Genomic DNA, 22505 nt, shown 5'->3' with positions numbered 1-22505 from the left:
CCCTCACTGATACAGTTTGTGGACACAGGGAAGGTGGAGAGAAACAAAATGGGAAATGGCACAAAAAATGACATTTCATTGTAAGCAATGTTAAAAAAGTAAAACAAAGTAAAAGAATCTCCAAAAGGAAATCAAGAAGAAGTATCAAAGATGACTTTTATTACAAGTGATGTGCAGAAATTGGCCAGCAGTTTAATGTTTCTGAAACCATCCAGTCATCAGTCTCCACACTGCAGCCTTGATCTACTGGTTCCTCAGGCTGTAGATGAGGGGGTTCAGGGCTGGAGGCACCACCGAGTACAGAACTGACAGGGCCAGATCCAGGGATGGGGAGGAGATGGAAGGGGGCTTCAGGTAGGCAAATGCACCTGTGCTGAGGAACAGAGAAACCACAGCCAGGTGAGGGAGGCAGGTGGAAAAGGCTTTGTGCCGGCCCTGCTCAGAGGGGATCCTGAGCACAGCCAGGAAGATCTGCACATAGGAGAAAACAATGAACACAAAACAGCCAGATACCAAACAAGCACTAACAGCAAGAAGCCCAAGTTCTCTGAGGTGGGATTTGGAGCAGGAGAGCTTGAGGATTTGGGGGATTTCACAGAAGAACTGTCCCAGTACATTACCATGGCACAGGGGCGGGGAAAATATATTGGCTGTGTGCAGCAGAGCATTGAGAAAGGCACTGGCCCAGGCAGCTGCTGCCATGTGGGCACAAGCTCTGCTGCCCAGGAGGGTCCCGTAGTGCAGGGGTTTGCAGATGGACACGTAGCGGTCGTAGCACATGATGGTCAGGAGGGAAAGCTCTGCTGACATGAAGAACAGATAGAAAAAGAGCTGAGCAGCACATCCTGTGTAGGAGATGTCCCTGGTGTCCCAGAGGGAATTGTGCATGGCTTTGGGGACAGTGGTGCAGATGGAGCCCAGGTCGCTGAGGGCCAGGTGGAGCAGGAAGAAGAACATGGGCGTGTGCAGGTGGTGGCCGCAGGCTACGGCGCTGATGATGAGGCCGTTGCCCAGGAGGGCAGCCAGGGAGATGCCCAGCAAGAGGCAGAAGTGCAGGAGCTGCAGCTGCCACGTGTCTGCCAATGCCAGCAGGAGGAAGTGGCTGATGGAGCTGCTGTTGGACATTTGTGCTGTCTTGGCATGGGGATCTGTATAAAAAGTAATCATGGAATAATTGGGTTTAGAGGGAACTTTAAATATTCCAGCCCAGCCTGGGGGCACTTTCCCCCCACTGCCTGCCCAGGGCTGTGCTGCCTGGAGCTGTCCCTGCCAGCAGCTGCTTCCCTGTGCCCAGGGCTGGGCCCTGCCAGTGCTGCCAGAGCCCAGCCCAGCCCTGGGGGCTCAGCTCTGCCCTGCAGACCCCTCCCAGCTCTGGCACTGCCCAGGGGCAGCTCTGGCTCTGCAGGCACTGATGGCAATGTCAGAGCAACCCTGAGGAAGATGGAAAAGGGACACTGATGCTGCCTCTAAGGGGCCCTGTGCTAATTTCTTTCACTGCTCAGTTTATTTAGATCAGACCGAAATTATTTTTATTTTTCTTAACCTGAATTGAGAGATTAATATCTATGTGCGATTTCCCACCCAGGCAGTCCAGAGCAGTACATTAAAAAAGCAGGATTTTCACTTTTATTTAGCCCCTGGCCTGCTGTGCTCCCTGTATCATCTACTTGGAAATGATCTGCAGTTAAATGTCATGCTGGGAGCAGCCCTGGATGATGCACTATCATACCCACACAAGGAGAACAATTGAAAGCCTTACCAGCTGTCTCCTTCCACCCAGATCTTGTCCCCCAGAGCTGGGAGCAGCTCCCCGGGCTGGCTGAGAGCTGTTCCTGGCAGGCAGCAGAGTCCCTGCCCCAGCACAGCGCCCTGGGCTGCAGGAGCCTGCTCTGCAGGACAGCCCTGGGCACCCCCGGCTGCTCTGCACAAGAGAGAATCAGAGAATGTACTCACAGGGTCTGCAGGCATTGGGATGTTCCAGCTTTAGGAGATGGCTCCAGGAGCTGCAGCTGCATTGTCCTGCAGCCAGAGGTTCCTGTGCCAAGGGCTGGCAGTGATTCTGCCCCAGGCACTTCTCAGCACCTTCCCAGCCCTGACTGATTGAAGCTCTCTGTGCCTCTGGGCTGTGCCCGGGCTGGCTGCAGGCAGTGCCCCAGCCCTGCTGGGCTGGCAGAAGAGCTGCTCATCAAGAGAAATGTGCTTTTGAAGCTCTTCTTGCTTACCAGGAGCTGCCTCTGTGCCAGGAGCCCAGCCCAGCTCAGCAGCACAGACACAGCAGCAGGACTTTAATGACCCTCTGGGGCTTTGTGCTCAGGCCCTGAACATCAGTCCCTGAGAGGCAGCTGAAGAAACCTCTCCAGAACCCCAAGTCAGAATCCAACTCCAAAGTTTCTTGGACTTTTAATGGGTCCCACTGAGGGACACAACTCAGAAAGTGTCCCCAGGCCCCAGGCAGAGCAGAGAACTGGAGGCAGTGATGACAGGTGGGGACAAAGAGAAGCCAAGTCTTGGTGCCCTGGGGCACAGCAGCAGGGTCTGTGCCACCAAGGGCTGGGAGGAGACACCTTGTCCTGAGGCCCTGGGGCCTCCTGGCACAGCCTCAGCCAGGCTGGGCACTGTCAGCCCCTTGTCCTGCCCTCAGCATCCCCCCCTAGCCCACATCCCAGTGGCCTCAAGGATCTGCTGGAAGGAGTCCCTGGGGAGCTCAGCAATGGCCCTGGGGGCTCCTTCATGCTCCCAGGGATTCCAGGTTTTTCAAAGAGCTTTGGGTTTGGCTTTTGCCTTGGAGTCTCTGAGAGGTTTGTGCAATCATGGCCTCCAATTATTTGCTGTAATTAGTCCCTGGAGAGGCTTTGTCAGTAACAGCATTCAGTGGGGCTCATTAATGCTTCAAGGTGCTTCAGTTATTTTAAGGTACTTGGTGTTTCCCCTTTGATACAGACTCTGTGAGAGGTCTGTGCAATCATGGCCCCGATTATCTGCTTTAATGAGTCCCTTGAGATCTTTGTACTGACACTCAGTGGGGCTCATTAATACTTTGAGATACTCAAGGTTTTTAAAGTACTTTGGATTTTCCTTTTCACACGGAGTCTTTGAGAAGTTTTTGTGCCATGCTGGCTCCCAATTCTCTCCTCCAAGGAGTCCATGAGGAGCCTGTGTTGGGGATGGACCTCAGTGGGACCCATGCATGCTTTGACACACTTTGGGATCTTCTTCTGATTTTGACTTCTTGACGGTTTGTACAATCTCCTCTCAGGCCCTGAGGTTCCAGGGCTCAGCTCCAAATGCACCATGGGGCTTATTAGCCTCAAGCAAGTCCTGACAAACCATGGCTCTGCCTTGATTTCCCTCTGCTCTAGTGCTGTTCATCAGGAAGTTTTCCTGCTGGAGAAATATTTCAAAGATTTTCTAGTAAATATGTATTCCTATTTTAAAGGATGTATTTTATTTTTTTTTATTATTATTATACAAGAGGTGATTGAAGCATTCAGTGACTGATATTGATCCAGGGACTCTCCTAAGGAGGTCTGGCCTGTTAGAGGAGCTGTGCCTTGAGCTCTGACCCAGTGTCAACAACCTTGCTCCACATTCCCCAACCCCATCCTGTCTCTCCTCACTCACTTGGGATCTGCTTTGCTTGGAGATCTGACTGCACACTGCCAAAGAGGGGTTTTGTCTTTTTAATTCTTTGAAGCAATCTAAAACTCTTGAGTGTCTCTGTTGAAAACACAGACCCTCCTCAAGTCTGTGCCAAGCCCAAGGTGACACCAAGATGCCACCAAGGCCACTCCAGACGTGCCATGTGCCAGCTGTGAGGGTGGATCATCATCCCAACCTGCACTGGCCATTGCAAAAAGCCAAATTCTGCCTCGTTTTATGTTGATTTCTGTTAGGGACCGGATACCCCCCTCCCCCAGAAACAATATTTTCTAAAATGTCTTTTTGACCACACAGGAAACATATTTGGGGGCCCTGTAATTGTGGCTAGGGTCCCTTAAAGGGGAATGGCATGGCCACTAGGGCCTCTGCAACTCCTTGCCCAATGGCCTGGGCTTGTACGGCCGCTACGTGTTCTGCTGTCCTGAGGCAATTACAGCCTCAATCATCTGCAGGAGTGTGGGTTCCATCTCTAGTGGAAGGGCACGCAGCCCTTTCTTACATTCCAGGTTGGTATTGGCTACCCCCAATGAGTTTAGTAATTCATTTTGAGTCTTTTCATCCCAGACTTGTTTCTCTACTGCCTGTTTAAGGCAATCAATCAATTTCATGCATGTCTTATGTTTACATAGTCCAAACTGGGGGTGCTACCATCCGGTACCTGGATTAAAGCTTTCAAAGCCATCTCTTTTATATCGTCCAATACTTCTCTGGGGATACCTGCTGCTTGATCATCTGGCAGGCTGTGTTGTCCTTCTCCAGCTAGATTGTCAATTGTGCCCTTGCCTCATTATTAGCATAGTCTGCTATTAATTGATTTAGTAAACACTTCCATCCCCCTTTCCCACAGGGTGTATTCTGTAAGTGATAAAAACATGGTCATAATATATTTTAAATCATAGTGGGTTACATGTGCTGTGAACACGGCCCTCATCAAGCCATTAAAACAAGGTGAGCCCTGCCTCTAGTCTTTAGCTGCCCAACATAGCTCCTTGATTTCCCCGTAAACCAATGTCTGATACCTGGGATTCTGCTCCCTTCTTTCATAATGTCCTGGGGCAATGAGGAGTTTCAAGACTATTTGCCAGTCTCCTTCCTTAACTGCCTCCTTCCAGATCCTTTCCCAGGGATCTTGTAGGGTTGAGGGGAGAGGTGGCTCTGGGAATCCAAACTGTCTTCTGGAGAGGAGGAATAACTTGGAGCAGAAACACTTGGATTAGAAATAGTGTGACAGTTTGGCTTAGTATCCTTGACCATGGGGTTTATATTGTTGCTGGAGGGTGCGTAAAGGGCGCTGCCATTTTGTCAGGTGTTGGGGAGGAAGGACTTTGATTTAGGATGGCGGATTTTTGGGGTGGAGTTCTGGAGGCATGGCCCAGGGTGGAAAGGATGATTGACAGTGGGAGCATGGAGTGCAGTTACAGGGGTGGAGTCTGGAGGTTGGTTCAGGGCAGAAGAGAAGGTTGTGGTAGCAGAAGTGGAGGAGCTAAGATGGCAGGAGAACGGTCGGGCTCCTGAGCCACATTAAGGCTCCTTCCATCTGGGGTCTCCAGGGCCTGATGCTCCCAGACAGCATGGCCATCGCCATCTTGGACCATTGTGGAAGGTCCAAGCTCCTCCATATAGGGGTTTCATGTCACAGTCCTTGAGGGAGACGCTTCTCCCAACTCAGTCTGTCCACCACAATAGTTGTAAAACAGACCATTGTGGAAGGTCCCAGAAAGGCAGGTTTCAGGGGAGGTCTTGGCTTGGGAGTCACCAATGGATAGAATTTTTCACACACTGCTTGCTGGTGAAGGGTCTCAAGGATGGTGTGGAGGATAGAGAGCATACAGGGTGTGAAAAGGAGTTTCCTGGATCTCATGGATTCTTCTACTGATGGCAGGAGAAAAAATACTGATCTTCCCCTCTACCTTTGCCAGCAACATTCAGTCTAGTATTTCATGGCCCTCTTCCTTTAGGTGTTTGCAGCTCTCCTGGTTAAATGGTCCTGTCTAAGGACATCTCTTTGTTTAGAGCAGCTGGATCTATGCCCTTCCCCTTGCTTCCAGATTTCCTCCTGTAGCTGTTCTCTAGTTATTCCAATGTGTCTCCCCTGACTGGCTTCATGCTTTGAGCTTCAGGAAGTTGCCCAATTTTTCAAAAGTTTAAATACCTTCTTAGTCAGCATGTTAGTTGTGTTTTTATCTTTTATATCACCTCTTCCTATGTCTCTGTCTAAAATCCTTCCTCTATGGCAATCCCTTGTGGATGATGGACATGTCAGATGTTGCTGTCACAAGGAGCTGAGGGAAGGGTTTTAATGTTTATTAAATTTATTCAATTTTATCATGTTCACATTTTTTATATTGGCCATGAAGAGAAACCCTTCTGTGCCTCTGAGTCTCAGCAGTTTCTGGTTCCCCAAAGGACACAAACCTGATGAGCTGTGGTTCCCACTCCAGTGGCTGCACTTGGATCTCCCTCCACAGCCAGAGCAGAGCTCCCTTGTCCCAGAAAGTGCCTGGCAAAGGAGGGATGAAGGAAGCAGGACAGGCTGTGGGGATCAGGGCCAGGGCAGAGCCAGGGAGAAGAACACTTTTGCATTTGATGGATCTGTGCCTTCCCTTGGCTTTGTTGGCTGACAATCAATGAACATCCCTCTGTGTCTGGGGCAGCTCCTTCTCCAAAGAAAGCAGGTGGGAGTTGGAGCCAAGGAGCTGAAATCTGCATGTGCAGCCTGGGCTGGAGGGAGCTGAGATTTGCACAAGGCTGCTCTGAGTGCCAGGGCTTGGATGGGGGAAATGGTGGGGTGGGGGTAGGGACAGAGTCTGATTGATTGTCAGCCATGAAGGGTCTTGATTTTCATATCTATTCAAACTGCATGAGGAGGTACTTGGATTCAATGTCCATTGGAGATTGCACATATCCATTTATTAACAGGAATAAAAAACCTAAACAGGACCTAAAAAATGTTTTCGCACTGTCTTTTTAAATAGAATCTATTCAGTTTCAATGGGCTTCAGAAATCTGCCTAACTAACCACAAATGATTTTAAAACTGAAATCAAATTATCCCCAGAGGCTTAGCTTGTTAAGGTGCTCTGAATGTTAATGAGCCCTGGGACACTGAATTCCTGCATCAAAGAGCTGCAGGCTGAACAAGCCTCTGGAGCAGTGAAATCCAGCAGCAGCCTCCAAGTTGCTGAGGATGTCAGCAGCCCCCACTGAGGCCATTCCTGCCCAGAGACCGTGGGGGAATGGGCAGACAAGGAGAGCGTCCCTGGGGCTGGGCCAGCAGAACTCAGAGGCCCAAGTGGCTCCAGCTGGAAAATGGAGTGTGAATGTGTCTGGGAAAGCCCTGCCTGGGCTGTGCCAAGCAGGACAGACAAGCCCTGACCCCCATCGCCCAAACAACTCTCTCAAGGAGACATTTAAAAGGAATTACAATTGCTTGTGTACTCTGAGTTGGATGCTCTGGGGAAATACCAATAAGAGATCCTCAGAAGCTCTAACTACAAAACAGCCTTTACTGGGAATTTTAGAAAATCAGAGAAATATTGGCAAAAGTTTTCTTATGACATTGTAGTGATTTTGGTTTGGTAATTTAAGATTTTTCTAATTTTGAGATTTCTTAATTAATGTATTGGTAACTGTGGTGGGTTTTAGTGTCAGTTAATTACTTATGTATTTATTTTGCTGTGAAGTAGGATTAGGAGAAAGGTAAAGTAGGCATAAAATTTTAAAAGGAAATAAAGAAAATGTTATTAAAAGTAACTAAAATTAAAAAAAAAAGTTGTAAGAATTAAAATAAACTCTTTAGAACAGTTTTTTTCTTTACAATTATTTTTTCCTGACAATGTAAAGAAAGTAAACTTAAAATTTCTAGTTAGTTTACTCTGTCTAGAATAGTCTTTTTTCATTTTAGTTAGGGAGAGAAGTTTTTCTTGTTGAGGTTATGGAGATTTTTTTACAAGAGAAAAAACTAGATTTTTGGTGGCTCCTAATTTTGTCATGAATAACAGTTGTCTGGGGAGCGTTGTTCTTGGGAAGTTGTTTTTATTGCTACAAGTTTTTTTACAGCTTGTTGATAGGCCATGTTGACCTATGTGGTATTGTTTTAAAGATTAGTTGTTTAAAGGTAAAAAAAATTATTATTTATTTTAAAATTGGTTCTATCTCTGGGAATAGAGATATTCTCTCCGTGGTAGTGGATTACTTTTTTTTCTTTTCTTCTGCTGAAACTTTTTATGAAATTACAGTTATTTTAACATTTGTTTATTTTAGTATGCAAGTTTTTGTTTGATATTAATTTCAAATTTTTTATAATTTTATGTGGTATAAAAAAAGAGTTTTTACCTTATGGTTTTTAAGGGGATTTTAGTTTTAAGATTATGGCTTTTTTCTTTATTTTTAATTCAGATTTATTTTTTTCTTTTCTGACTTTGATGGTTTTACGTTGTTCTTTAATATGCTTATATTTTGTTTTTCTTTTACTCGAGGGAGGATAGAAGTATTGAAAGGATTAACACCTGACCTGCTGGTAACTTGTGGTGGAAGTTGTGGTTGGGTTTTGTTAGCATTGCTTTTATGGTTGGGTTTTGCCTTTTTTTGTGTTTAATTTTAGTTGTTTTTTATAATTTTAAGATTATTTTGTATGGGTTGCAGGTTGTAGGGGTTTTTGGTTTTAGTTTTTGCAGGGAGGGAACTTGATGGAAAGATTAGAATAGCTGTGGCTGGCTTAGTTCTGGTTAGGGTGTTGTAGCCTCTTTTGTTTTCTTGTTTGGTCGTTGTTGGGTTTGGTTTGGTCAGAATGGGGCCCATGGGGGCGGCCTGGGGAGGGGGGAAGGGGCTCAGCCCGGGGCAGGGCTGCTTGGTTTGGTTTGGTTCAGATGGGGCCAGGGCTGGGCCTGCTGCTTCTTTGTTGAGTAGAAAAGAAAGAGGAGGTTCCTGGGTTTTGTCATCTTTAACATACATGTTTCACAGAGGTGTGTTCAGTATCTTAGTGGTTTAAGACATTGTCAGTAGCACAAAAAAATTAGTATTACTTTTTAAAATTCTTCTCATGTTAAAGTACAACAGACATTCAATCAACATAAAACACTTCTCAAAGCATTGACTTGGCCCATTCGACTTCACAAACTCTAAGCCTGTTCAATTTAATGTTAATCAAAATGTGCAGGAGCACAGAAACAGAAGAAGAACTCACAGAAAGAGAGAAAGATGAAAAAAATACAGATAAGCACACACACAGAGCTACCAACTCCTTGTTTCCAGCAGTGTTCAGATGGAAATTCCAAGAGGAGGTAGGGTCAAGATGTGTGCTTGCCTTGTGGTCAGCCTTCAATACCCCTTGGTCTTCCTGGACCCTTCCCCCAGGTGGGACTTGGGCTCATTTGGTCACTCAGGAGCTGGGCTGGGGGCTCCAGAGGTGGCTGTGGAGCATTGCCTGTGCTGTGCCAGGGACTGGCAGACACTGCTGGGCTGGGATAGAGGCTCTGGGGGGATTGGGGTTCCAGGGCAGGGCAGTGCTGGGCTTCCAGGGCAGGGCAAGGTGGACCTGCCTCTTCCTCTCTCACACATGAAATGTTTCCAGCCAACAACCTCCTCCAGTCAGTCACACTAAGGCAATGTTGGAGGTGAAATCCCAATTCTGGCTGTGGGCACCTGGATGTCAAGGACAGTTCTTTTCCACAGGAAGGAAAGCACAGAGCCCCAGTGTTTGGAAGGCAGGTGTGACTCTCACTAGGCCAAGGCCAGCCAGACTTATCAGTAATGGCAGATTTTGTCTGGGAGCTATCTTTGCGTGTATGGAATTTTGGAGTTGGAAAACCAGTCTTGGCCATGGGTGCCTGGAGAAGCAGGACATTTTGTTCCAACAGGAAGGAAAGCATGGAGCCTTCCCCAGGCTTTTTGGGAACAAATGAGAGCTGACCCTTGTGAAACCACTGCCAGCCAGAGTTGTCCTGGCAATATTCCTGTGGGAACAATCCCTGGATATAAGGAAATTTGGTGGTGAAATCCGAATTCTGGCCATGTGTGCTTGGAGGAGAACAACAGTTCTTTTCCATAGGAAGGAAAGCACAGAGCACCAGTGTTTCAACAGCAGATGAGAACAGACCCTCAACATGCCAAGGTCAGCTGGACCAGTCACGGGCCCAGGAGGCCAAACTAGTCAGAGCTGTTCCACTTTTCCTTTGTTTTATGGTGCCCCATAGTGTCACAATGGTGCCTGGGTTCCATGGGACTTTGCAGTCACAATGGTCCCAACAATTCCATGAGGCCTTGCTGTGTCACAATGGTCTCTGTGGTTCCCCAGGCCCCACAATGTCACATGGCTCCTCTGTGCCATGAGCCCTGCAATGCCACAATGGATGTTTGGACCCTGGGGGTTTGCAGTGTCACAATGGTCTCCTTTAGCTCCACAGTGTCACAATGGACCACTGATGACACTAGGATCCACAATGTCACAATGGACCTTTGATTCCATAGGGTCTCCCAGTGTCACCATGGTCCCTTGCTTCCATGGGCCCTGTGCTGCTGCATTCCCCCCTCCCCTTCTCAGGCCGCCCTGCCAGCTCAGAAATGCTCCTTGGGCCTCGGCCTTGGCCAGCAGCCCCTGGGCTCAGCTCCTCCGCAGCTCAGCACAAGCACTGTCTGCTCCAGGCACTGCTGCTGCCCAACCAGCTCCTGCTTGCTGTAGGAGCAGCCCTGGGAACTGGTTTTGTTCCCTCAGTGGCACAACATCCCTGTTCTCACAGTGCCAAAGAATGCTGTTGATGCCAAGTGCGGCCAGGATGAACCATTGCTGTGACTGCAGCCCCTCTCTTGGAGCCCTACAAACAGCGCTGCAAAAGGAGCCCCTTGGAGCTCTCCTGGGCCAGCGACTCCCTCTGAGTGGGGCCTCTCCCAGCCGGGAACTCTCCCGTTTGCTGCACTCGGGGATCCTGAACAACGAGGGAGCCTGGGCCGATCCCCCCACTCCTCCAGGATCAACCCTTCACCCGCTGGGGAGATGCCAAAGCATCCACAGGGAGCATTTCCTGCCCTCAGGGGAATTTCTCAGAAGTGCCTTGCACTGACTCTTTGTGTCTGTGTGCACACAGGAGTGCCTGTGCTGGGGAAATGTGGCAGAAATGCTGCTCTCAGAGGGGTTGGAGTGCCTTGGATAGCTGAGTCAGTCAGGCCTGTAAGTGAGGTTAAGTCACAAGGTCTAAGCTAAATGCTGCTAAGTGTTGTTCTTTTGCTAAATTGTTAAGTTTAATAGAAGTTATATGCTAAATTAAATATTGTTAAGAGTTTTTCCTCTTTTCAATTGATAAGTTAGAGGTTTTAAGTTAAGTTAAATACTGTTAAGTGCTGTTCTTTTGCTAAATTGGAAGTTGAAGATATCAGTTAAGGTTAAGGTACAATTTAAATCCTGTTAAGTTTGAGCTCTGTTAAGCTTTTAGGCCGTATTCCTTTTATCCTTGCCCTCACTGTCCTTGTGTCACACACATTCACAGGGACAGTTCTCAGTTCATTTCTGGTTTGATTGCCCGGATTGCGCTTGGTTTTGTTGTTGCTTTCTATCTTGTGCCTGAAGTGTCCAGTCAGGAGCAGAATGACTCTTACCAAGGAACTTTGTGGTGCTTTCACTTAATACCAAATCCTGTTTTTGCTGATCCCTTGATGGGGATTTATTCAGTGCTCTCAAACTCTCATTCATAATAGGGTGAAGGAGCCCTGGTCCAGGCTCTGGCTCTGGGTGACACAGGGACGCTGCCAGGGGGTCCCTGTCCCCCTGTCCCACCCCCCATGGCCCCGGCCCCCCGTCCCCGTGTCAGGCTCTGGGGTCGATCTCGTGGAACATCCTCTGGGGGAGGCTGCGGCGCCGGGGGCGGGGGGACCCGGGGGGACAGGGGACCCCGCTGTGCACGAGCAGGGTTGGACTGCTCTGGGGGAACTGTGAGGGGGGCTGGGGCAGAGTGACGTCCCCAGTGACCTCACACAGCCCCTGTGATGTCACACAGCCCTTTTGAGATGTCACACAACCATCTCTGTGATGTTACAGAGCCAACTCTGGGATGTCACCCTGGAATGTCATGCAGATGCACTGTGATATCACAGAAGACTCTGTGATGTCAGAAAGTCAGCCTGTGATGTCACAGTCTGTTCTGTGAGGACACAGCCTGCTCTATGATGTTACACAGCCACCTGGTGATGTCACAACCCACTCTCTGATGTCACAGAGCCACCTTCCATGATGGCAGGATCTGCTCTTTGGCCACACACCTTACTCTATGATGTCACAGACAGTTCTGTGATGTCACAGCCTCCTCAGTGATGTCATAAAACCGTCTCTGTGATGTCATACTGCCACTCTGTAACGTCACAGCACACACTTTGACCTCACAGTCTGCTCTATGATGTCGTACAGCCATGCCATGATTTCACAGCCTGCTCTGTGATGTCACACAGTCTCCTCGATGATGCTGTAGCTTCTCAATGACCTCACACAACAAACTCTGTGATGTCATAGCCCAACCTGTGACCTCACACAGCCCACTCTGTGCTGTCACACAGCCCCTTGCTGACATCACAGCTGCTCTGTGCCTCTAGGACACAGCCACAGAGGTGCTGCTGTGACACAGCCCCCTCTGGGACATCCCCCAGCCCCTGCCAGTGCTGAGCCCCTGTCAGCTCTGTCTGTGCCCTGCTGGTGTCCCTGAGCTGCCCTGGCAGTGCCCCAGCCCTGCTGGGCTGTGCACAGGAGCTGCTCCTGGCCAGAGCTATCTCTCTGCAGCGCTGCCCTTGCCAGGAGCTGCCTCTGGGCCAGGAGCCCGGCCCAGCTCAGCAACACAGACACAGCACAAGGACTTTAATGACCCTCTGGGGCTTTGTGCTCTTTGCATCAGACTCAGTCCCTCAGAGTATGCTCAGAGAACTTCTCAGGGACTCAAAAAGAGAGTGAAACACAGACGTTTCTCATACTTTAAACTGATCTTTCTGAGGGACAGGATTGAGAAAGTGTCCCCAGGTTGCAGCCAGAGAAGAACACTGGAGGCAGTGATGACAGGTGGGGAGAAGTGAGGAAAAGATGTCTCTCATGCTGAGCAAACCTGTGCCTCTGTCCCTGCAGGCTGTCGTCATCCCCCCGCTGCCCCACCTGGCTGGCCCCTTCCTTTGCTGACAGCTCTGCTTCCTGCCTGCCTCTGCCTGCCACAAAGCCTTGGGCTGCTCCAGGATCTTTCTGGGGGATGTGTTGCACCACAGCCCTGCCCTGGGAGGGAAATTCCTTTCTCCCACTGTCCAGTCTGGGCCTCCCCAGCTGCCCTTAGCACAATTAGTTCTTCTTCAGGCTCATTCCCACTATGAAGAAAAGCTCCAGCCTCTCTGAAACCACCCTTCACTCCCTCCTGGACTACTCCTGTTCTGTCCTCAGTCTCCACATCTCTGAGCCCGGAGCCTGCAGCCTCCTCCCACTGGTTATGTGATGAGGCCTCCAAACCCCATCTTGGGAGATTTTTGGGTCCTCTCCAAGGTCTGTGAAAATAAAAGAATAGTGGTCAAAATTATTTTCTCCCAAATCTTGCAGTGACAGAGCAAGGCTCAACATCTCTCAACTGAATGAGGGTGGATTTACATTTGTTAGAAGTAGAAAATGTTTTACAATTATGAGAATGGCACAAAACTGCAACTGTTTTTCCACAGAACTGAATTCCCCATCTCAGGAATTATCCAAGAGCAGGAGCTTTGTGCAACCTGACCCTCTCATCCCCAAGGACAGAATTCCTGTTGTGTGGGTTCTCTGATGTGCTGGGTGCCCTCACAACGCTTCTGGCCAGAATGTCTGCTGAGGGCAGACAGGCTGCTGCAGGGGCAGTGACCTCACAGCCATCACCATGGCAGCCCTGTGCCCTGGGCCTGGCTCTGCCCTTTCTTCTGCCCCTGCCTTGTCTCTGCTGGCATGAAGAGTTTTGTCATTCATATCTTGTGCCCAAGGTGCTGGGGCCAATGGCTTCCCAGGCAGGCTCCTGGAGCAGAAGTGGCTTTTCAGAGCCCAGGCAGAAATGAGCCCTGAGGCAGCAGCTCTGCAGTGCTGGCCACCAGGCCGGGCTGCCAAGGGAGGCTTCTGGCCATGCCCTGCAAGCAGCTGCTGCTGCTGCCAAGGTACCTTTGGTGCCTCAGGCTCTGCCTGGCACAGCTCCCAGCACGGCACTCTGCCCTTGTGCCCGAGCCCTTCCCTGTGCTGGGGCTGGCCTGGGGCTTTTCCTGCAGCGGGACCTGCCCTGCTCCTGGCACAGGAAAGGCAGTTCCTGCTGGAGCAGGAGGCTCTGCCTGCAATGGGCTCCAACAACTCCTGCAAGGCCCTGTTGACATCAAAATTACTTCCTAGATCACTATATGCTAATAATTGTTATAGCTCCTATACTGTGGAGTAAATAACTCTTTTTTTAAATTTAGTCTGTGGTGTAAACAAACCATTCTGTCTAATCATGATCAGAATCAATCAGAGCTGTATTTATATCAATTTATGTAGTATTCCATTGATAATCCTGTGGGACAAATTGAATTAAGGTTCAATTCCACCTCTCCAATCTTTTACACCTTTGACAAAGTCTGGGGCTGGGATTGGATCCAGCCACTCCCACTCTCCTGTAATAAAATAAATTTTGGAAGTCTAGGGCTTTGAGGATCCATGGTGGCTGTTGGGTGTCATTTCTCCATCTCATGACTCAGCAGGTGTTTCTCCAATAAAGAAATAAAGCTTTTGCCTGAAGCTCCCACTGTGCCCATGACAGGAACCCCTGGGATTTTCTGGGACATCCCAGCTCTTTGGCAGCCTGGGGACTCCTGGAATGTCACTGTGGAGTCCCCATGAGTGCCTGTGACAGATCGGTGCCTTTGCAGCCCAAGGTCCCCTGGGATGTCACCATGGAATGGCTGTGATTGCCTCTGACCACAGGGCTGTTTACCATCCCCAGAAACCCCTGGGAGGTGTCCATGGAGCCCCTGTCTCTGCCTGTGACATTCCAGCTCTTGAACAGCCTGGAGACTCTTGGAAAGTCCCCATGGAACCCTTCTGAGGGCCTGTGACAAATCTGATCCTTAGCAGGCAACCATCACCAGGACCCTGTTGGAATGGGTCATGGGATCCCAGATGCACAGAATTGGCTGAGCTGGGAGGGACCCATCAGGATCCTGGAGTCCAACTGCTGGCCCTGCACACGACACCCCAACAATGCCAGCCTGGGCCTGGCAGCGCTGCCCAAACGCTGCTGGAGCTAAGAGAGCCCTGGAGCTGGGAGCCTTCCCTGGGGAGCCTGGGCAGTGCCCCAGCAGCCTCTGGGGAAAAACCTTTTCCTGAGATCCAACCTCAGCCTGCCCCAACTCAGCCGCAGCCGTTCCCTCCAGTGCTGTCCCTGGGCACCAGAGGGAAGAGGTTCCCACAGCCCCAGCCAGGAACCTGCTCCCAAGGCTGTTGCCATGGCCAGCAGGGCTGGGACCAGCTGGGATGTTTGGTTTCCACAGGCCATCATTTAGGAATGGGATTCCCCAATTTTCTGCTTCTGCTCGCTGCCCTCCCACCTCCCATGGAAATCACAAAAGGACAAGATCCCAGACTGGGATAAGAACAGTTTATTTGGAACAGCAACGAGATAAAGAACAAACAGGAACAGAAACAATATTGACAATAGAAGGGTTATAAAAAAGGGAAAACTACAACAGAGCTGACTCTATCTTCCCGGCCATAATTTCCTCCTGCGTGGAAAGGACACCCTTCTCCTCAGGGGGAGATAGAGAGAGAGAGAGAGTCCCTTTCCTGCCCCTGGCAATGACCTGAGGTCGGAGTGAATGTAATGACACAGCCCTGGCCAGACCCTCATGTTCTTCAGGCTCACATCATGTCATTGGCAGGGGCAGGAAAACGAACAGGTGTCTTCCCAGCATGGATCACAGTGAACACGTATCACCAGGGCTCTTCCAAACGTGGTTCTCCCATGGGGGATGAAGTTGGAGCAGTGCACAAAGCTCTTCCTGCAGTTGCAGCATTTGCATGTCTTCCCTTACTGGTGACTGTGTTGGTGTCTGCTCAAATGAGAGCTCTGTCTGAGCTCTTCCCACACTGGGGACACTCGTAGGGCCTCTCCCTGGTATGGATACGCTGGTGGGTGATGAGGTGGGAGTTGCGGTTGAAGCCCTTCCCGCAGTCAGAGCAGCGGAAGGGCCTCTCATCTGTGTGAATCCGCTGGTGCTGGAGGAGGTTGGAGCTGGTGTGAAACCTCTTCCCACAGTCAGGACACTCGTAGGGTCTCTCCCCAGTGTGGATGCGTTGATGCCTGACAAGCTCTGAGCTGCAGCTGAAGCCCTTCCCACACTCCCCACACTCACAGACCCATTTCCCAGTGTGGATCATCTGGTGGCGGATCAGAGTGCTGCTCTGCCTGAAGCTCTTCCCACACTCCAAGCACTTGTGGGGCTTCTCCCCATCAGGAAGCTGCTCATGGACCACCAGCTCTGATCCCTGGCTGAAGCTCTGTCCACCTTCCTGGCACAGGGTGGGTCTTTCCTCCTCAGAGCACCCTGGGCTGGGATTGAAGCCCCTCCTCCTGCAGGATCTCAGGGAATTTTCCTCCTTGTTAAATTCCTGTGCCATGGAGCCGCTCAAATCTGCCTCTTCCATGAGGTTCTGCCATGGGGATTTGTCCTCCCTGGTCTCTGTTCTCAGCTTGTTGTCTGAGGAAGACAGGGCAAGGAGAGCATTGGATTTGCTTCCGTGCCAGAGGGAAGGGGAAGGAAATCCTCCCAGTGCATCCCTGGCAGGACAGTGTTGGCAGTGGGGCTGTCCTGCAGCCTTGGGCTGTGCTGGGCAGGGAGATGAAGCAGGAGAGATAAGGAAAGGGGCACTGACTTCCTCCTCACCTGCCTGAGTGTCTCGAGGCATCTTCCTCTTCCTCGCAGCCTTCTCCTCCATCTGGCAGTGGGTTTGGGATGTGAAATTCTGTTTTGAGAGGAAAACAAGAGATTAATGCATTAAGTTTTGTACTGGTTTGAGGTCAAACCAGGGGGAGATTTTAAGCCAGAATTACAATTTAACAAGAAAATTAAGATCAAGGCAATGATACAGAAACACTGCCTTAAACAGACAGAGTCAGGATATAACCTGGCACCCTGTTGGTCAGGGTGGTGGTAGCAGTCCCATTAAATGGTGGCTGCAGTCCTGTTGCAGTGATGATAGTGATTCTGTCGAAGCTGTGATCCTGTAGAAGGGTCTGGTCTTCCACTGAAGGTCCAGTGGTGGTGATGGAGCTCTTGTCCTCTGGCAATCCAGTAGCCAAGGTGCTCCTGGTGTCAGAAGCCTCAGCTTATATCCAGGTAGGAATGTGTGGCTCCTCCCCCTGGGCAAAGCATCCCACAATGGGATGATGTCATTTTACCAGTCCTGCAGGGACACTCAATGGCCCATTCACAGAAGAGAGCCCCTGGAGGGCGTTATCAGGGCTGAGTCCTGGAAGAGATAAAGAACACTGCCCAGCCTGTTTATAACAGTTTGTGAAGATGGTGATGGAAAACATGCATTTGGTTACATCTTGCACTGCAACCTGAAACAGTGGGGTAATCCCTGCTGGGGAGGTGAACACCACCCCCCTTACCCAAACTGGCTCAGGTGTAAAACCCCCACCCCGGGAAGGCCACATACACAGGGGACAATGTCATACTTGCCCTGCCAGGGGAGGGCTCTGTCCCTGTCACTCGTTTGTTTTCTCCCCCTTTCTCTTTCTTTCCATCTCTCTCTACCTAACATTTACTGTTCAATAAAATCCACTTTGCATTTGGTCTCGTTAGCACCTTAATTGGGGCAGAGGCATCTCTCTAACAATTTTCTTAACCACATTGTGACATTATTTTGGGACGGTTAAGTTCAGGGCACTGTTCTCTGACCCCAAGTGCCTTTGACAACAGCATGGTTCCCTCCTCTGAGGAGGTTGTGGCTCTTTCTGGAGGATCTCTTGGAAAATTGGACGCAGCTTCCTCTGAGCAACTCATGGGAGAACTGATGAGGAAAATGGTTGTTGTGGGTGGTCAGGGTAAAGAAAATATTTTCTTGTCCTTCCTTGAAAAGTTCATTAAAATCACTGGAGGAAAGAGAGCAAATGATAGCAGCGAGACTGACAAGGTTCATTTTCCCCAAGGTGAGGAACACAAGGCTGCTGAAAGTCCTACAAGGAGCCCAGCTCCATGAGCTAAATTCCCAAATAATTCCTGAATTCACAGGCTTTGGGGCCTTGCCACATGTGAGAATAATTTTTCTCTTCATCCCTGTCACTATTGTGTCAGCTACACGGAGCTTTCTCTTCCTTTTAATAATCTGTATTGATCCAAATTTCCACTTTTCTTTTATCGGCACCTGCCAGCAGCTGAGCTGTAACCGATGAAACTTGGAATTGTCACAGAATTGCTTCTATTGTTGGTTTATTAATGTTTGGGTTTTGTTGGCATTTCCATCACAAGTGACTTGTGGGAAGAGCAAATATTCCTCAAGGCATTTAATGTAGTGTTAAGTTTGATTTTTGCCAAGTCTATTTTGTCCAGTGTCCAGGGGATGCTTGAGGAGTCTCTGTGCCTCTTGCCCTGGGGGATGCTTTGGAGGGGCTTGGGGGGAATTTTGTCCTTGTCCCTGTTACCCCAGGCCATTCCCCAGGGAGTTTCTATCATTCTCACCCGAGGGAATGCCTGGAGGGGTCTCCCTCCCTCTCCCCCTGTGCCAGGGGGTGCTTGGAGCACTCTCTGTCCCTCTCAGTTCAGGGGATGCTCAGGGGTCTATGTCCCCTCACTCTGTGGGATGCTTGGGAGTCTCCATTTCTCTGGCCTAAGGGAATGCTTGTGCAGGGCTGTGGACCAGGGGCTCTGTGTCCCTCTCACTGCTGAGGGTGCTCGGGGCTGGGGGGGGCTCTCTGACCTTCTCATCCCTGGGGAGGCCAGGGGGGGGGGCCTGTCCCTCTCAGCCCTGATGTGACCCTGCCCAAACATCATCGGGGTCAGAGGGACAGAGACACCCCCAAACCCCCAGAAGGGCTGAACCTGGGATCATTCTCCTACCCACATTTGTCTGTTTAGCCCAGAAATGAGTTCTCCACCTTTAAGGTTGGTTCTGGGACCGAAGGGATGGAGGAAGAAGCGAGCAGTTTGTTTTAGAAACTGCACTCCTCCACATTCCAGCTCCTGGAGGGACAGATGGCGGCACAGGGCGATCCTTTGGTTTTAGTTAGTTTTTAGCTCTCTGAGGCAGAGAAGTTCCCTGGACTGTGATTTTTCTTTTTGTTTGGAGTTGTTTTAACCTGTTCTGGACTGAACACCCAGAAGAGCACCTGTAACTCGCACCTGTGGCCCACTGGGCCAAGCCTTGTCCATGGCATTTCCAGTGCTGGAGGAACTGATAAGGGACAGATAAGAGACTGAGTGAGCCGAGCTACAGCCCATGGAGGGACTTTCTGAGTTTGTCATCTCTTTTGGAGTGGCAAGAGGTTTTAATGTTTAATATTGGTAATTTCCTGTGCTCGTGAATGCTTTGCCTGTTAAATAAACAGTTTTTTTCCACTTTTCTCTAAGGAAATCTTTTCCTGAACTGGCTGGGGGAAGGGCAGCTTGAATTTGCTTTCTAGAGGAAACCTCTTTTGGAGGTTTTCTCCCAAATTTGCCCTAAACCAGTACAGGGTGGTGGGGAGAGGAGGGAGCCCCAAGTGGCTGGACTGGGGGGAGGCTGGAGAGAGGGACCCTGGAACCCCAAAACCCCCCGGCATCCCTAAACAGGACCCTGGAGAGGGGAGATCCCCAGGACCCATGGGATCCTTGGCAGCCATGAGAGAGGGGATCACGAGAACCTCAGAGGGATGAGACTGGAAGTGGGACACTCCTGGTGGCTTTTTTTGATTCACTTTTGCTTTTGGAAGGTTTTTACCAGGTGACTTCTAGAGATGGACTTGGGCAGAGGCCTTTCAGACACACTGTGCTCATCCCTGGTTTTTCCCCAAAGCAGGATTTCCCATTACCAAATCTTGGCCCAATGGAGGAGGAGACTGCAAGGAAGAGGAGGATGCCCAGAGTCACTCAGGCAGGTGAGGAGGAAGTCAGTGCCCCTTTCCCCCTCTCTCCTGCTCCATCTCCCAGCCCAGCATGGCCTCTGGCTGCAGGACAACCCCACTGCCGATGCCATCCTGCTGGGGATGCACTGGGGGATCTCCTGCCCCTTCCCTCTGGCACAGAGGCACATTCACAGGCTCTGGGGCAGGAGGGGGAACCGCAGGCGGTTTGGGGTGCGTGGCTCGGCTGCTCCTGGCGCGGTTCCCCCGAGCCCCCGGCGCGGCTCCGCCAGGCCCCCCCACCACTTCACTGGTCGGAGGTTCTTTAACAGAAATGCTGGTAAATTGACCATCTGGAATGACACTAAATACAATTTCAAGAAGCTGCTGGTTTGCTGGGCTGTTTGCCAAATTCCACATTGTTGTTTCTTTCAGTAAAACTGCACTTTAAAAGGTCTTAGCAAATTCATGCTTGCATAAAATTTGTGGCTGCTATGGGCTTCTCTCAAAACTAAATTACATAAAATCATGACACACTTATTGCATTGTTTTAATCCCTCCAGTAAATCCATCATGCTGTTATTTCAATCACAGATTGTTCAACTTTTCAGTGCCTTATTTCCATTAATAGCATCAGAATAAGTTAAATTTTTTTGTATGTATAACTTTTAAGGATATACATTTTTGATTCTGTGATGTTTAATTTAATGCAAATTCAGGGTTGACAAGACTAAGCAAAGTTTAACTTCATTAGTGTTAGATTTGAGCAATATTAAGTTACATTCTCTTAATTTGAATTCCTGTTGTTCTGGATTGAAAGATAGTGTATGTATTCTATTTGCCATCTGTCAGAGGTAGGGCAGTTATCTTCTGTTAATTGTGCAGTAAATTGGACCTCCAACGGCTCCCACAGATCCCAAACACCTGCAAGGACCTCCAAGCTTTCTAAACTCCTTCTTGTGAGAGGAGCCTTGGAGCAGATGTATCCAATCCCAGTCCCAGACTTTCAAGATTTTGTATGTAAAAAATGATAAAGGTTGAATGAAACCTTTCTATAATTTGTCCCCACCTGGCCGGCCCTTTCCTTTGCTGACAGCTCTGCCTCCTGCCTGCCTCTGCCTGCCCACACAAAGCTTTGGACTACTCCAGGCTCCTCCTGGGGACGTGTTGCACCACAGCCCTGCCCTGGCAGGGAAATTCCTTTTTACATCGTGTCCAGTCTGGGGCTCCTCAGGTGCACCTGGAATTAATTTTTCCTTTTTCAGGCTTTTCTCTACTATGCCAAAAGGATCCACCATCTCTGAAACCACCCTTCAGTCTCTCCCAGGGCTCTCCTCTGCTCTCCTCAGTCTCCACCTCACTGAGAACAGAGCTCCTTTTTTCCTGTATTGTGCACATGTGCTTGAGGTCTCCAAACTCCACTTTGGGAGGTCTCTGGTCACCTCTCCAAGGTGTTTGCAAATGAAAACATTCTTCTCATACTCTAACAAAACCGCCAGAGGCCAAGGCCAGCCAGACCTGTCTGTAATGGCCGCTTTTATCTGGGAGCAATCCTCGGATAAATGGAATTATGGGAGGCCAAGTTCCAATTTTTGCCATGGTCCCCGGACAAGAAGGACGGTTCTTTTCCATCAGAAGGAAGGAACAGCACCCCAGTGTTTCAGGGACAGATGGGATGTCATCACCAGAGGCCAAAGCCAGCCAGAGCTCTTTGTCCTGGCAGCTTTTGTCTGCGCGTAGCCCTTGCATATAGGGAAATTTCAGCCATGGACACCTGAAAAGGGAGAAGAGAAGGGAAGATTATTTTCCATAGGAAGAAAAGCATGGAACCCCAGTGCTTTATAGGAGGCATCCATGCTGATGACAGGCAGCCGTCAACATGCCAAGATCGGCCGGACCAGTCAGGTGCCTCTCAGGTGGCGGAATCAGCCAGGCCTGCTCCGTGTTCCCCTCATTCCATGAGGCCCTGCAGGGTCACAGTGGCCCTCTGGTTCTGTGGGGTTCCAGAGTGTCACAATGGTCTCCATGATTTCATGGGGCCTTGCAATTCTACAATGGTCTCCATGGATCCACGGTGCCCCACAGGATCACAACGGCCCTTTGGCTCCACAAGGCCCTGCAGTGCAGCAATGGCCTCTTGGTTCCACAAAGCCCTGCTGCTTCACACTGGCCCCTTGGGACCATGCAGCCCAGCAGTGCCACAGTGATGTCCTTGCTGCCACGAGGCCACACAGTGTCACAATGGTCCCTTGAATCCATGGTACCCTGCAGTGTCACGATGGCCCCTTGGTTCCATGAAGATCCAGAAGTGTCACAATGGTCTCCATGGTTCCACGTGGTCCTCACAGTGTCACAATGGTCTCCATAGGAAGGAAACCACCAAGCCCCAGTGTTACAGGGGCCGATGAGGGGCAGTCACCAGAGGCAAAGGGCAGCCATATTAGATGTTACTGGAAGATTTTGTCTGGGAGCAATCTCAGATATACAGAATTGTAGAGGTGGAATAACAATTTTGGACATGGATGACAGGAGGAGAAACACAGGTCTTTTCCATAGGAAAGCAAGAGTTCTAAGGGGAGTTGAAAGGCGGCAATCAGAGGGCAAGGTCAGCCAGACCTCTCCATTCTGGTAGCTTTTGTCTGAAAGCAAGCCTTGGATAATAGGGAATTTCAGAGAGAGAATCCTAATTTCTGCCATTTCTGCATTGATAAGCAGAATGGTTTTTTCCATAGGAAGGAAAGCACAGAGGCCAAGTGTTTCAAAGGCAGATGAGAGGTGGCTCCCAGGAGCTCAAGCAAGACAGACT

At 49.9% G+C, this 22505-nt stretch overlaps 1 protein-coding gene across 1 annotated transcript; it reads right to left on the bottom strand.

Moving 5' to 3' along the window:
• Nucleotides 1–243: 243 nt before the first annotated feature.
• LOC135281414 (olfactory receptor 14J1-like) lies at nucleotides 244–1125 on the bottom strand. Its single transcript, XM_064390258.1, has one exon. It carries the CDS (start codon nucleotides 1123–1125, stop codon nucleotides 244–246), a length of 882 nt encoding a protein of 293 aa, XP_064246328.1.
• Nucleotides 1126–22505: the final 21380 nt, after the last annotated feature.

The sequence above is a fragment of the Passer domesticus genome, chromosome 15 (assembly GCF_036417665.1).
Source record: "Passer domesticus isolate bPasDom1 chromosome 15, bPasDom1.hap1, whole genome shotgun sequence".
Classification (NCBI taxonomy): domain Eukaryota; kingdom Metazoa; phylum Chordata; class Aves; order Passeriformes; family Passeridae; genus Passer; species Passer domesticus.
The sequence above is the reverse complement of the archived record's forward strand: the minus strand, read 5'-3'. Positions and strand labels throughout refer to the sequence as shown.